Below are 14,745 nucleotides of genomic sequence, written 5' to 3'. Positions count from 1 at the left end.
CAATTACATTATATGTAATTTTTTAAAAATTAGATCTTAATTTGTGGCTTTTAATCATGCTAGGCTTTAAACCATGCACCTTTAGAGATTTTAGGATATTTACCCTAACCACTTTCTCTGAGAGTTAAAAATCAGTCTGAAACTTATCTACACCTACCTGCCAGAACATTAAAGCTAACGGACTAATCTGCCCTGTGTGGCCAAAACAGGTCAGTATTTTAAACTTTGGCTCATCAGTGAAGTCCTAAGCATGGTAATAGGACCACAAGACAATTAACATAGACAATGATTCCAGTGTTAGAAGCTTAAAAGGTACACTTTTAAGCTAATTAACTAATACAGAATGTAAACAAAGTGCTAACACATAACACACACAAATATGAAAGTGTTATCAAATTTTCTATCTCGCCAAATGTAAAAATGCATGCTTCACTTGTGAAAATCTAATGTACAATCTCATATGAGACCAATATGTAGTTTCTGGTCTCCCGTGTCTGTGTTGAGTGCGAGCAGCGAAGCCAGTGTGGAAGCTCCAGATACCACAGTTCCTCTTATGATCACTGGAGGCTGGTTTCAAACTGAGATTGGTACACAAAACATTTTTGTCATGTGTGGACTGCATGGTGGTTGAATGCTTTTTTAATAACTCATCTATATGGGTACTGGTAAGGCTTAAAATTAGGCATGTGGCCACTTTGCTGTCAAAAAAAAATCACTGTTAAGGCACCCAAAATGTTAACATTGAAGTTTCAAAATGCTGATTCCAAAACTAATGGGTGACATCAGCGTAGATACAGCCATCGTTTATAAACATTTATAGCTGAGAATAGCCTAACTAAAGGTTTTATATGTATTTAACCAAGAAGACAGCACCTGAAAGCATCCTGTAAAGCTGGGTTCACGTTACACTATATCATCTTGACATATCATGCCCCAAAGGGACAGCGGATGCAAATTAGCTTTAAGCTAACTCTGGTACAATACATCAACTGGCAACATTTATGTTAATATTGTAGAAAATGCACACGTATGAATGGGTGAATGAGGCTTGTAGTAAGATAGCACTTTGAGTGCTCAAATTGAGTAGAAAAGTGCTATACAAGAACCAGTCCATTTTTTTATCTGGTAATTTTTCAAATAAAATAAAGATAAAAAAACTTATGTAGGATATCAAGAGAAAGATTTATTTTGTGTGGTCTAACATTAGAAGTCTCACAATAACAGAAATAGAGTAGGATGTCAATCACAAATTGTTAGCTCACTGGCTAACAATTTGTGATTGACAAGTTGTTATCCAATAGGCATATCCTAGTTTTTCCTAATTTCTGACATTTATGGTAACCATAATTTATAAAACAGACACCACATTGTATTAATTATGGCCTGAAACTAGCAACTGAGCCGATAAATGTATCAGGAAAATGTTTACTGAGGTCACGGGTTTTAATAATAATATTTACCCTATAAAGTCACTGAGTTCTGTGAAAAAGCCAAAAATTACTACTCAAAACAATAGATCATGATATGATCTACTACTATTTTTAATTAAGGGTTTTGATATCATTTACTTCTCAGTCAGAATTTAAAAAAGCATCATAATGCTAGGTGGATTATGTCAGTGTATTATTAGACTGATATCTATTAGCACCAAAGCAGTAGTCTGATGAGCAGATTTTAGTAGATTGTGTTGGACCTTCCTATATACTTGTTCAAATCTCTTTTATATCATAAATGTAGATTCTCAGTTCAGTAGGTATCATTTACTGCGAATGTATTGGGATAAAAGTTAGATCCCTTTGAAAGTAGAATAAAGTAATACAAGATGCATTTAAATCTCACTCCTATATATAATATGAGTAGGTTAAATGTGCTTAGTAAAATTTGGAATTTTGACTTACTGCAGTTTTATTGTTCTGTAAAGTCTTTTTACCAGCATTTTGGGTGTGTTTGTGGTTTCTGTATAGATTTTGTTGGCCTTTATACAACCTGTCTGATTGTCTTACTGCTCTTATTTCTTGGCATATCTGCCATTGTTGTGGCAATGGAAGTATCTTTTCTTCCAGAACAAGGAAGAAAAGATCCAAGTTATAATCAGCCAGGATTATTCTTTCATACCAATCTCTGTCAATATATTGCCCGTACAGAAGCTTGTGTGTGTATACCTCCCAGTTTATGTATATCATCTTTATGTATGGAACATAGCGAGATAATAGCCAGACAGTGCAACTTCAGCTGGCCTTTATCTGCATGTGCATAAACAGAACTGCAATAATTCAAAGGGAAGCTTCAGAGGCAACAGCAAGGATGTTCAAAGACAGACAAGCTAAAGACTCAGCCCGGATCAGTCATAATTCCTTTACCGTGTGTGTGCACTTGTGTGTGTGTGTGTGTGTGTGTGTGTGTGTGTGTGTGTGTGTGTGTGTGTGTGTGTGTGTGTGTGTGTGTGTGTGTGTGTGTGTGTGTGTGTGTGAGATACAAGTCAGCCACAGAGAAGAAAGAATGGATATGAGCAAAGAATGTAGTAAGTGACATGAAAGAGAGAAAAAGAGAAGGAGGTGAGTAAGGGACAGACGTGCAACAAGGTAGAATTGGATGATGGCAGGAAGACTTCTGCCTTCCCACCTCAGCTTAAACTTAATACTTATTTCATTTAAATCACCGCCCACACTCTGCTGCATATCCTCACACACACAAACACACACTCACAAATGTACACACAAAGGCGTACAAGCAGACGCAAAACAAAGACAGCCAGCAATTATGAGACAGCATACACAAACACCACCTACTGAGCCACGCATCCAAAACACACATTTTATCTGAGTACAGCAGCACCTCCTAACACTTCACAATGTCCTTGCTGAACATAATGCATTACACACACACACACACACACGTGTGCAAAGACATAAAAGCAGTGACAAAGACAGATCCAGCGCATCATCAAGCAGCCTCGTAGGTGGTCTGTCTCTTCTCTTTCACTCTCCAACACTCCATCTCTGTCTCTTTCATCATGTCTGCTCCGCTTCCATGTTCAGTGTTACAATATTGCCTCCAGGATAATGTGGCTAAAGATTAAGCTGCAACTTTCAGAATAAGCAACGTGGGTTTTCTGATGAATGCTGATGAGAAAAAAAAAAACATTGGCTACTCGCCATATGTTCCATATTGGTTTCTTTTTATTTCTACTGATTCCAAATTTAGCTGATGTTAAACAGCATCATTTGTACACTGCACAATTCTGCAGAATGTACCTTTATTGTTCTTGTCAAAGGCACTAGAACATCAAATCACAGCTAGTAGCAGGGAATGTTCTGAAGGTAGTTCCAAGCCAATGTGTTTTAGAGTGCCAGCACCAAGGTTTATGTGATTTCATATTTAAACCTTTGGATGATCCGATTCATCTATGAGAACATGATCTGTACCAAGACATTGAAAATATTCTGCTAATCTGATGAACAACATGTTAACACCAACAAATAGGCCTATTTGAGAACTATTACAATGACAGACCGAAATTCAAGTCTCAAGAGCTATGCCCTTTAAGCTGATTAAAGCAACACAGTGCAACTACTTTGCTCAAAATACCAGGTTTAGCATCATTTAGATGGCTCACAGAGATGTAAGTGAGGTTTCTCATGTGATGTCATGTACACATTGCTCAAGAGTTGTCTGCCATATTGGACATGACACAACCATTGATTGTCAGGGGAAAATGTGCATTCCCTGACTGGTTGGAAGTGGTTCCTTGAGGTTTCTGCCTGTTGCTGGGTGAAATCAGTTCCAGGTGCTACACCAAAAATCTCCCTGTGATTGCTTTGGTTGCTAGCAGATTGCCATGACTGTCAAGTTTTTCATGCTTGTCTGCAAATACTCCCTAAGTGCCAGCAAACCAGTAGTAAAACTTGAAAAAGTGCAATGCAAACTGGAAGTGGAGGAGGTTTGCCTTCAAAATAAAAATTGTGCTTCAGCGCTACAGCCAACATGTTTCAAAAGGTGCAACTTTTACTTTGAAGGCAAACAGTCTCTATTTCCAGTTTGTGTGGCACTTTTCACAGTTTCACTAGAACTCGGAGGGTACCTATGCAATGGTTGTAGACAAGTCTGTCACTTCCATTCCTACAGTTTTGTTGGAGTGGTTATAGCTGAGGAAGGGCCATTTTATTTCATCTGAATGCAAATGATTTTTTTTCTTGGCCCTAGCTGTGAAATCAAATCAAAATTCAAAATTGTCTTCCCATTGGTTTAGTATAGGTTGGACAAGCCAGGGTGGCTGTGGCTCAGGAGATAGAGGAGGTCACCTACAAATCAGACAGTTAGTGGTTTGATTCCTGGTATCTTTGGGCAAGATACTGAACGCCAAGTTGCTCTCTGATGCAACTTGGCGTTGCATCAGAGTATGAATCTGTGTGAATGTTAGATAGAAAGCACTGAGACATAGAAAGAAGTGCGTGTGTGTGAATGGCTGAATGAGGCACATTGTATAAAATGCTTTGAGTAAGAACCGTCCATTTACCATTTTGCCTCAGTTGCTTTGCTGCCTGCTTGAGAGACAGGGTTAATGATAGATTTAGCAACAGTTTGCATACATGTATTACAAGCACTGATGCTGACCTAGAAAAAACTATGAAAAAAGACAAAAAGAGAAAGAGAAAATTATGAGAAAGACTTCGTCATTTCATTAGTAATATACAGAGGGTGTACTGTCTTCCAAACGCTTTCTGAACTTGAAGGGGGAAAAGAAAACCTATTTGAAAGAAAACGTGAGGATGTTTTTAAGATCATTTTTACATCTCACTGCATCTTTTCCCTCCTTCCCCCATTCGTACATGCACACAAGTAATCCAGTCTTCCAAGTGTGCAAATAAAAGATACAAAAGCAGAGAGGGACAGATGGGAAAAGGTTTGCCTAAATTTACAGTCACGTGAAATTCTGTCGAGTTTCTCAATGTTAAAAACACTAAAGGGGCGTCAAAGCTCCTCATTATGCTCTCCTCCAGTAGCACTCACTGCTGAGTAAACACAAGTAAAGAAGGGGGTAAAAAAAAAAAGAAACGATAGGGAGAGAATAGGAATTAATCCAAAACGAGACTCAGGGATGGAAGGGGAGGAGAGAAATGTGACAAAGTGAAAAAGGTAGCAAAATAAGGATTGAGGGAAAGGTGAAGGAAGAGAGAAGAGCAGAGCAGAAAAAGGCAGGCACTATGAAAGTTTAATGACCTCACTGTTAGAGAGCTAAAGGGAGGAAGCTAAGAGAAGAATGAGGGAAGTGGAGGAGGTAAAGAAGAAGTCCAGCAGGGAGGTGAAAGGGTTGAGGAGTTCAACACCTTACAAAGGTTGGAGATGAAGGGGCATAAAAATAAAACACACACCCATGGATGTAGAGACAGGTGCAAAGCAGTAGACACCTTCTTGCTCTGCCAAGCAAATAAAATACACACACTTGCATTTAAAGTGCCGACACGGCAATCGCATCATGGTCGTCACTTATCTATTATTCAGCAGTAAAGAGGAACAGAGTAGAGCAGGCGCTAAATTAAGAGCTGTAACACCGATGCCAAAGGCTGTGGACCTCGCAATCTGGAGTCGGGGGGGGGTGTTGCTTTTTATTAGGGGAAAGACAAATTCAGCGCTCCTGAGCCAGCAGCAAGACAAAGACTTGGGTTACTTTTCTTTGTACAGGCTAATCTGTGCTTACATTTCACAATGATGATTTTTAAAGCAGCACTATGTAAAATTTTCTTTATAAACACACAAAAAAATGACGTCAAATGAGAAGTGTGTCTTTTAGTGAATTATTGTCCATCTCTGGAGGTTCCTTTAGTCATAAAGACCTTTCATTTGTGCGTTTTTGTTTATTTGTTTCCACTGACTCCCTACTTTACACTATCAGTCCAAAAACAAGAGGAGACAAAGTAGTGGCCAGTGAATATAACAATTAAATGATCTTTACATGAGATTTTGAATGTTAATATAGCAGTAAATGTTTTACTAAGAAATCACACTTCTTCTTTGCATAGTGTCATCTGAGCATCTCTTTCAGATGTTTAAATGTGCGAGGGTTAAGGCTTTAAATGCTCCAAAGCAGAATCTGGTGACAAGTAAAGCCGACAGCATAGGATACAGTTTTCAGTGCTTCCATTGAGATAGTGGTGCGTTGCTGCAACAGGCTGTTGCACTAAAGAAGTTCTGTGATTATAAAAGTTCTGTATCGCACTAAAATATACATGTACATAAAAAATATATCACGCTTAAACATCACATTTATATTCAAGACTTCTGAAATGCTCCTGGTATTTTTTTTTTGAAGCTGTACTGCCGATGTGAAATGAAAGACCTCTGCCTGGTGTATTATTGTGAGCAGCTCAAGAATTAACGAAAAGCTAATAAAACAGGCTTCTTCATCCCTGACTTCATATTTATTAACACAGACAAAACAACATAAAAAAGTCATGCTAACACTTTTTTAAACACAGTTTTTTAGAAAAACAATTTCATTAAAAAATTGTTTTAAATTAATAGCATAGTAATTGGAGGAACACCAGAACCTGTGTGCACATTTTAATGAAAATAATAAATTTAACTAAATTTAAATTTAATTTTTCCGCATATCTGAGGTATCCAGAAAAGGGGAAATGAGTAGGGACTGGTTGATGTTCTGATTTTTTTCTCAGAATAAGAATTTAAAAAATTAAAATCATTCCATGAATATCTGTCTCTTCACGCACCTCTTTTCACCTCTGATGTGTTTATAAACAACTTTGCATTGAATCAGTAGTTTTTATTAATTGTTGGCTCTCTTTCACAGTGCGTCTTTATGCTCCCTCCCCTCACCCCTCAACCGGTCACAGCAGATGACCCCCCCCTCCCTGAGCCTGGTTCTGCTGGAGGTTTCTTCCTGTTAAAAGGGAGTTTTTCCTTCCTACTGTCAAGCGCTTACTCATAGGGGGCCTCTGACAGGGTTTTCTCTCTATTATTGTATGGTCTTTACCATACAGCATAAAGTGTTTCAAGGTGACCATTGTGATTTGATGCTATATTAATAAAACTGAATTGAATTGTTTAATGTTTTATACAACCTGTGTGTAGAAACAGTTTTTACATATTAAAGGAAAATACAGACACTACAAGCAGTGAGCCAACTGATCTGTATTTTCCTACAGTGAATCTAAAGTCTGTGTATGATGTTAGTAAAAGAGTCTCTGCTGTCAATCAGAAAAAAGGCAGAAAGAAGGAGAGAGAGAGAGAGAACAAAACCTTTAAGAATTAAAGCTGCTCCTCTCTTGACCCAGAGTTGACACCAAAGCAAAAGGAGCTCCATATTTAAACACTCAACACTCACTGCAGTACATTCCCACTCTGCTCTGCCAGCTCACGTTATCACATGGCATGAATAAAAATGCCACTCAAGTCTACAGCAAGGGCAGCGCACGCAAACAAACATGCAAACACTTAGGGAAGGGTTGCCACAGCTTACGAAATCCACATGGATCGTTGCTACAGTGTGTGTTCACAGGCACGGCTCAGTGTTGAAAGCCTGATCAAAGAGACCATTATTGGAGACAATTGGACTGAAGTGCGCTGCTCACAAGCCCGAGGTCTGCCTCTCGCCCTTTCTAACCTTTTCTTTAATTATTTTACTTTCCCCCCATTTATTCACTCTCTCCTCTGGATACACTCATCCATTCATATGAATGGACTTATGAATTAATCCATTAAAACAGTGGTTCTCAGACTTTTTCCATCTTGCTACCTGCTAAATCACATATGAATCAGCGTGCTGGATCGTGGGTCCTTTCCAGATTCACAGGATGCTCTTAGCAACAAGGGAGAGATCACTTATATGTTCTGAGCATATAAGTGCATATAATATGTTCTGAGCACACATATATATATATATATATATATATATATATATATATATATATATATATATATATATATATATATATATATATATATATATATGTGTATCCATCCATCCATTCTCTTATCCTGTTCAAGGTCGCGGGGGGGGCTGGAGTCTATCCCAGCTGTCATAGGGCGAGAGGCAGGGTACACCCTGTACAGGTCGCCAGCCTGTCGCAGGGCTAACACAGAGAAACAGACAACCATTTGCACTCACATTCACACCTATGGGCAATTTAGAATCACCAATTAACCTAACAATACTGACTGCATGTGTTCAGACCATCAGAGGAAACCGGAGTATCCGGAGAAAACTCATGTGCAAACTCCACACAGAAAGGCCCGGGCCAAGGTGGATTCGACCTTCTAGCTGTGTGTGTGTGTGTGTGTGTGTGTGTGTGTGTGTGTGTGTGTGTGTGTGTGTGTGTGCGTGCGTGTGTGTGTGTGTGTGTGTGTGTGTGTGTGTGTGTGTTTGTGTGTATTCATGGCTCATTATCTCACAAATACATTATGATAGTTATACAGAAGAAGTCATGCAAAAGAAGGGAAAAAAAATATCTGAATCAACTAACAAAATCCTGACTCAGCGACTGCCCTGAAAGTGTTTTAATTCAACGTGTAAACACCAAAGTGTATGTTTTTGAAGTTTATTTCTTTCAAGCATCTATTATCAGTTGTCTGTTGCTACCACAATGCTGCTCTACTCTTTTGTTGTACACAAGTATTATGACAAGGTTATATTTGATTGTTTGATAGTGTGATGTTTCCTCTCTCCTCTCTTCCTCTTTCCTGATGTGTGTATAGAAGATTCTCCAGAAATAAAACACAGATATTGTGGAAAAAAAATAGATGAATATGCAGTAAAAGGAACACACATGCATACAATGCATTCCAGCTGAAGTTGGAATTTCTGAGTTCCCAGAGTTTTTAACTGAAAGACTGACTCGGAAAGTTGGAGCAGCCTCACTAACCCCATGTTCACAATCCAAGATGGCAGCAGTGAAAGTAAATACTATTAAAACTGTAAAACTTCTGAGATAAATGAATGTAGCATTACATCCTTTATACACTGATTGACAGGATGGATCAACATACAAGTGCTGCATCAGTCTCCAGGGCTATGAGATGTGAGTTTATCCAGGTAAGGCAGTCTTCCTCTGGGAAGAAAAATGGTCACTTTTCTCTACTCTCTATGATTTTTAAACCTTTGCCTTCTCCTTCCCTGCCCAGACCTTTCTACCACTTTTCCCTGAATGAATTTCATCTCCTGACTCCTCACTCACTCCCCTTTTTCCCCTTCTCTCCTCTCCTCTCCTCTCCTCTCCTCTCCTCTCCTCTACTCTCGTGCAACATTTGCAATCCCTGACAAAGCCTTGAACGGCTGCCAGCGGCCCCCAAGAGCCAACCGACTTCCTGCTAAAAATAAGAGCTGAGAGAAGAATCGCAGAGAGCAGCCACTGAGTGTGAGGGAGCAGGAGAGAAAGGAGTGGAACAGGAGAGGGAGGTTAGGAGTGTGGATAAGGGGGAAGAGGGAAAGAAAGACAGAGGGAAAGAAATGAGGCTAAAAGAGTGGCAGGGAAAAAAAAAAAAGATAAAAGTGGAAGGTGAAAAAATAAAAAAAATTGATAGGAAAAGAAGTTTGGGAACAGATGGTGATACCTGACCGAGGATGAGTTTGTACAAAGATTCTTTCGAAATCAATACGCTAAACCTGATCTCCCAGCAAATCTGTTCAGCACACATTAAACAGCAGGAGTTACATTCATCTACAGACTGTATGTGTGACAGAGACAGGGAGCAGGAGGGAATGAAAAGGAGAGAAGGAACAGGAATAGTCACATTATAAATATTTATATGAGCAGTGGAGAGGAAGGTGGCAGGGTTGCAGGGAAGAAGGAAATAATGGGAGAGCAGAGCAGGAAGGGATGGAGAGAGGAGAGACTGACTTCAGAGGCAGCAGCAGGCGCATTTGGCTCAGTTTATCTTTTCTTTCCCGTCTCTTCCGTCGCCTCTCTCACCGCTGGAGTGCAGGCTAGCGGATTTACATCTTGCGCTCCCTGCAGCTCCTGTGTGTGTGAGCAAGGAAGGAGACGAAGGACAACAAGTTCTCCCCTTATCTCCCTCCATTCTCTGCTTCCCTCCTTCAGAGAAACACACAGGCCCTGTGCACCTGCCAACAGCCGTGCATCTTTCCCCGGCAAGATTTTCACCAGAAAAAGGTGTTGACGACGCCAACGACAATGATGATGAAGGCAATGATAGTAGGAGCTGCTCTGCCTGGTCTGTAGATTCAAAGATTCAACAGTTTTTTTTCTGCTCCTCAGCTTCCTATTAGGTTGCTTCTTTCCTGTTTCCAACAGATTTCACGTGGCGGTGATAAAACTTGCACTCACTCCTAACTCAGTACAGAGATAAGAAGCTTCCAGTGGAGCAAAAAGTCAAAGAAAACAAAACTGAATTCTCTAAAGGTTTTTATGTTTTCTTTTTAACAAATGATGTGCAGCAGAAATTTCTTTTTTGCAGCTAAACTGCATTTAAGAGTATTCTGTTTGCATAGGAGCAACAGCATGAAAAGTTAGCAGCATTATCTGTGGTTAATAAATATTTTACAAATCCTTGATAAATAAGTTCTAAGGTAATAATAACAACTTTTAGGACATTTATCAGATTAACGCTAATGATGGCAGAGCTGTCTTTGAAGGCGCTGCCACCAACTTGAAGTTCAGCTTCTTGCTCAGATTCACTTTGACCCAAGGGGGGGACGGGAATCAGAGCAATTAGGAAACAACTCACTGTCCCACCTGAGCTAAACCTCCGAATAAAATATCTTTCAGTGGGATTTTTTCACAACAATTTGGAGTCCTAAATTTGATATAATTAATGGTTTAATCCTGATCTGCAAAGCATCACTAAATCATTTAAAACCCCTAAAAAACAATATGAAGATGTGTCCATTATGCTACTTTTTTTTTTTATGCTAAATTTTATATTTGCTGCTGTGCACCTAATGTTTGTTTAGAGTCAAGAAAAAACTGTCAGGTAAAGAAACACCCTCTATAAAATTAATTAATTTATAATTCTTAAAACTTCTCCACTGGTTGATTTGTTGAATTCTGCATAAGATATGCTCCTTTGTAAGGAATGTAATAGAACAACATTTGTTAAATTATTTGTATTTGTTATCAAATGCAGGGTTCTAGCCAGAAAAAAATAAATAAATAAAAAATTACAGCCAGGCGGTATCGGATCCCCTCAGCTATCAGACGACTGCTTGCTAATTGTGGTAACAGCCGACAGCTCTGCCAGCAAACCGGTAAAATTCTCAGTCCGGCGCGACAATACCTCAGCTCGGCGCTGCGCCAGGTGATCAACCACTGGCTAGAACCCTGCTTCATTTAGGAGTAATTTGTTACACTGTTTGCTATATTGCTTCGTCCTATCTCTAATACAATGACTGATTCAGGGCCAGTGCTGATTTGTCTATCTGCCCATTAGTTTGAAGGTCATGATGGGCCAACCAGATTTGGCCCAGAAGGTGAACTTCACGGATGTCTGGTGCTGTGAAATTAACAGATTAGGTAATTATAGTTAACCAAAACCAAACTAAAAGCTCAATCAAAATATGAAATATTTTAGTTCACTGGAAACAAAACCTTTACTTCAGAAAATTATGAAAAAACACTGAAATCAAACTAACAATAAACTAAAGACAGTTTGCTCAATTTTGTCACACAACCACCATCAGGAAGCATCAGACAATTATATGCAAATGTTTCTGTTGTAATACTCATTCAGAACTACTTAAATCCTGCCCCTGACAAATACTATGCATGTGATACTAAACAAGAATGAGAACGCAACATTTTTAAGATAAAATGCAACTAAACTGAAATGATCCACTGTAGAAATCAGCTCAAGAAAAATTAAATTCAAAGATATATAACCAGAATAATTCTGGTGATAACACTAACTGCTTTGATTGGTAATTATCATGTGATTACTGAATTTGGTCACTTGAATTTGGCAATCAAGACAAATGAAAACCCAGCCATGGTGGGGCCACAAGCCACTGTATTCCTAATGCCAGTCACAAGCCTGGAAAAATGGGAAGGGCTGAGTCAGGAAGAGAGTCTGGCATAAAATGTTTGCCAAATCAAGCATGCAGATCACCAGGAATGAGATTTCCATACTGGATCAGTTGGGGGCCAGGTTAACAATGACTGCCTCTGGTGTTGTTGTTCAACAAGGTGCCAGTAGAAACTGTGCTACTGTTGGCTGAAGACAAAGGAAGAAGAGACTGGGGAAGACGTGTTCACAGGCAATAAGAGGGAAGGAAAGGAAGAAGTGTGGAGGTGAGAGTCGGAATTTTAAATGTATGGACTATGACTGGGTAAAGGGAGAGAGCTAGCTGACATTATAGAGAGAATGAAGGTAGATATATCGTGTGTGTTGGAACAACTGGTGGAAAAGGAAGCAAGGCCAGGAGCATTGGAGGTGAATTCAAACTGTTCTACCATGGTGTAGATAGGAAGAGAAATAGAGTAGGCATAATCTTGAAGAGACAGCATGTTAGTGTTGTGACGGTATAGATAGTGTCAGACAGGATCATGAGTTTGAACCTGGAAATTGAAGGGGGTGATGACATGGCCTACACACTGACAGCATTCATACTGTCAGTGTGTAGGCCCCACAAGCTGGATGTCAGATAGGAATTCTTGAATAAGTTGGTTTAAGTGGTAAAGTGTGTCGCCAGGGGGGAGATGGTGATTGGAGCAGATTTCAGTGGACATGTAGGTAAAGGGAACAGAGGTAATGAGGAGATGTTGGGTAGGTATGGTGACATATAAGAGTAGAAGAATGTGCATACATCTTATGCAGAAAGTGAAAGAGGCCAAGGAGACATGGAGACATGGAGGTGGATTGACAAGTACAGGAAAGTATTCAAAGGAAGAGGTTAGCAGAAAAAAATAGGATTGGCAGGGAGATTAAGAAAATAGAAGTACTGAGAGGCTCGGTGTACAACAGTTGAGAGTTGGCAACAGAAAAGCCTTATGGTGAGTTGTATGTGAGGCTGGACACTAAGGAAGGACTAGGCAGAGAGGTCACGCTGGAAAGAATATGCAGCAAATTGGTGTGATTAAGGATCAAACTGGAGTTGTACTAAACAAGTCAAGAGAGTCTGTTGAGAAGATGGAAGGAGTACTCTGAGGAGCTGATGAATGAAGAACATGAGAGAGAAAGGAGAATGAATAGAGGACAGGTAGTGAATCAGAAAGTAGAGAGGATTAGTACAGAGGAAGAGGATAAAGAATGCAAAGGGGGTTTGTCATAATGCGTACCTGTGGCAGTATGGATGTCCTGGAGAAAGGGCAGTGGACTTTTTGACCAGGTTGTTTAGTATAATCTTGGAGAGTGAGGGGACACCTGATATATCTTCATATATGATATATCTTCTCAGGTTTCTATACAATTATTTAGGGTCACCAATTGAGATCCGTTAAGTCAAATACACTGTTAAAAAAATAAATTAATTAAAGGAACACTTTTTAATCAGAGTATAGCATCAATTCAGTTAAACCTCTGGGATACTGATCTGGTTAGTTAAGTGGCAGATGGGGTTGTTAAGCAGTTTCAGCTGCTTTGGTGTTTTGAATTTTGAATAAAATGTCAAGTATTACAAATTCACGTGAATGTTCTAAATCCAGGTTCTCTGAGCTGTAGGCTTTTGAAAAACTATGGAAAGAAGTTTCCAGTCTGGTTTGCTTCAGTGGTTTTAGCTTGTTTCCAGATCGAAGGGTACTTTCAACATTCAAGCTACACAGACATTAAGTGGAGTGTCTGTGCAACTTTTGTCAGAAATGAGAGGAGTATAACACAAACCAGACTCACACTGCACTACATAGCATTGTATTATATTGTGGGTTTTGCATGTTTGCCACAAATCACATGTGGGCTTCTTTTATATTACAGCGATCAGTTTCTCAAAGGCCAGCTTAAGTTTTTAGTTTGATGTTTTTCTTTTTTCCAGTACACTCTAAAATCAACTCAGAGACTCACGTCCATCACAATGAACACTCACTCTATACTTTTGTCAAAGTTTTTGTCTGTCCTGATTTTTGTGATGTGACCATGAAACTCCTGAAATCTGAGAATCAGCAGCCACAAAACCCTGCATTCATGAGCTGTGCTGTCAGAAAACTGAAGACAGGAGATATAAAATAATCAGACTGTTAAATCTTGTTGCTTACTGCATTTTAAAAAGTTGTTGCTGTTCAGAAGCTAACTCAAATCTCTGACGTTCTCAGAGCGTGCTTTGATTTAACAAGAAGAATCACAAATCTATTCAGAAAGTGTGCACACTGATTTAATAATGCATAGCATGCTGGGAGCGGTAGTCAGCGGTAGACTGAGTTTGAGTTAAGTCTCCAAAATAAAACTGGAAATTGTTTTTAAAAAGAGAGCTTTATGTAACAGCAAAAATTTGCTAAATTTGTGTAAAAACGTTCACAACTCCGCGAGTACATTTAGCCTGGCACTGATCCTTACTGACTGCTTTACTGTGATATTATCACAAGGGGGTCCAGTTCCAGAAAACAGCTTTCAGAAATACTGACCTAGCCAATCATTGAACTTCTTGACCTCAGAGGGCAACCCCAGTTCGGTGAAGTCTCCAGCATGGATGAACACATCCCCATATGGCATCTGGATGGCATCAGTGCGTGAGTGTGTGTCTGAGATGCACACAAAGCGTGTGTAGCCTGGTGGTTTGGGGGTGTCATGAGGCATTGGGTCAACCCTGAGACAAGAAAAGGAACAAAAGACAAGAAAGTTGAAGGA

General features: G+C 39.5%; 1 protein-coding gene across 1 annotated transcript in view; it reads right to left on the bottom strand.

Annotated features, from left to right (window-relative positions):
- Positions 1 to 14,745, bottom strand: part of mpped1 (metallophosphoesterase domain containing 1) — a 97,137-nt gene that overhangs the window by 72,716 nt on the left and 9,676 nt on the right. Inside the window, exon 3 of the mRNA XM_030720531.1 lies at positions 14,523 to 14,704. Within this exon, the coding sequence (XP_030576391.1) occupies positions 14,523 to 14,704 (182 nt within the window). The remainder of the gene's footprint in view (positions 1 to 14,522; positions 14,705 to 14,745) is intronic.

The sequence above is a fragment of the Archocentrus centrarchus genome, chromosome 23 (assembly GCF_007364275.1).
Source record: "Archocentrus centrarchus isolate MPI-CPG fArcCen1 chromosome 23, fArcCen1, whole genome shotgun sequence".
Taxonomy (NCBI): domain Eukaryota; kingdom Metazoa; phylum Chordata; class Actinopteri; order Cichliformes; family Cichlidae; genus Archocentrus; species Archocentrus centrarchus.
This window is presented reverse-complemented; position numbering and strand designations above follow the sequence as displayed.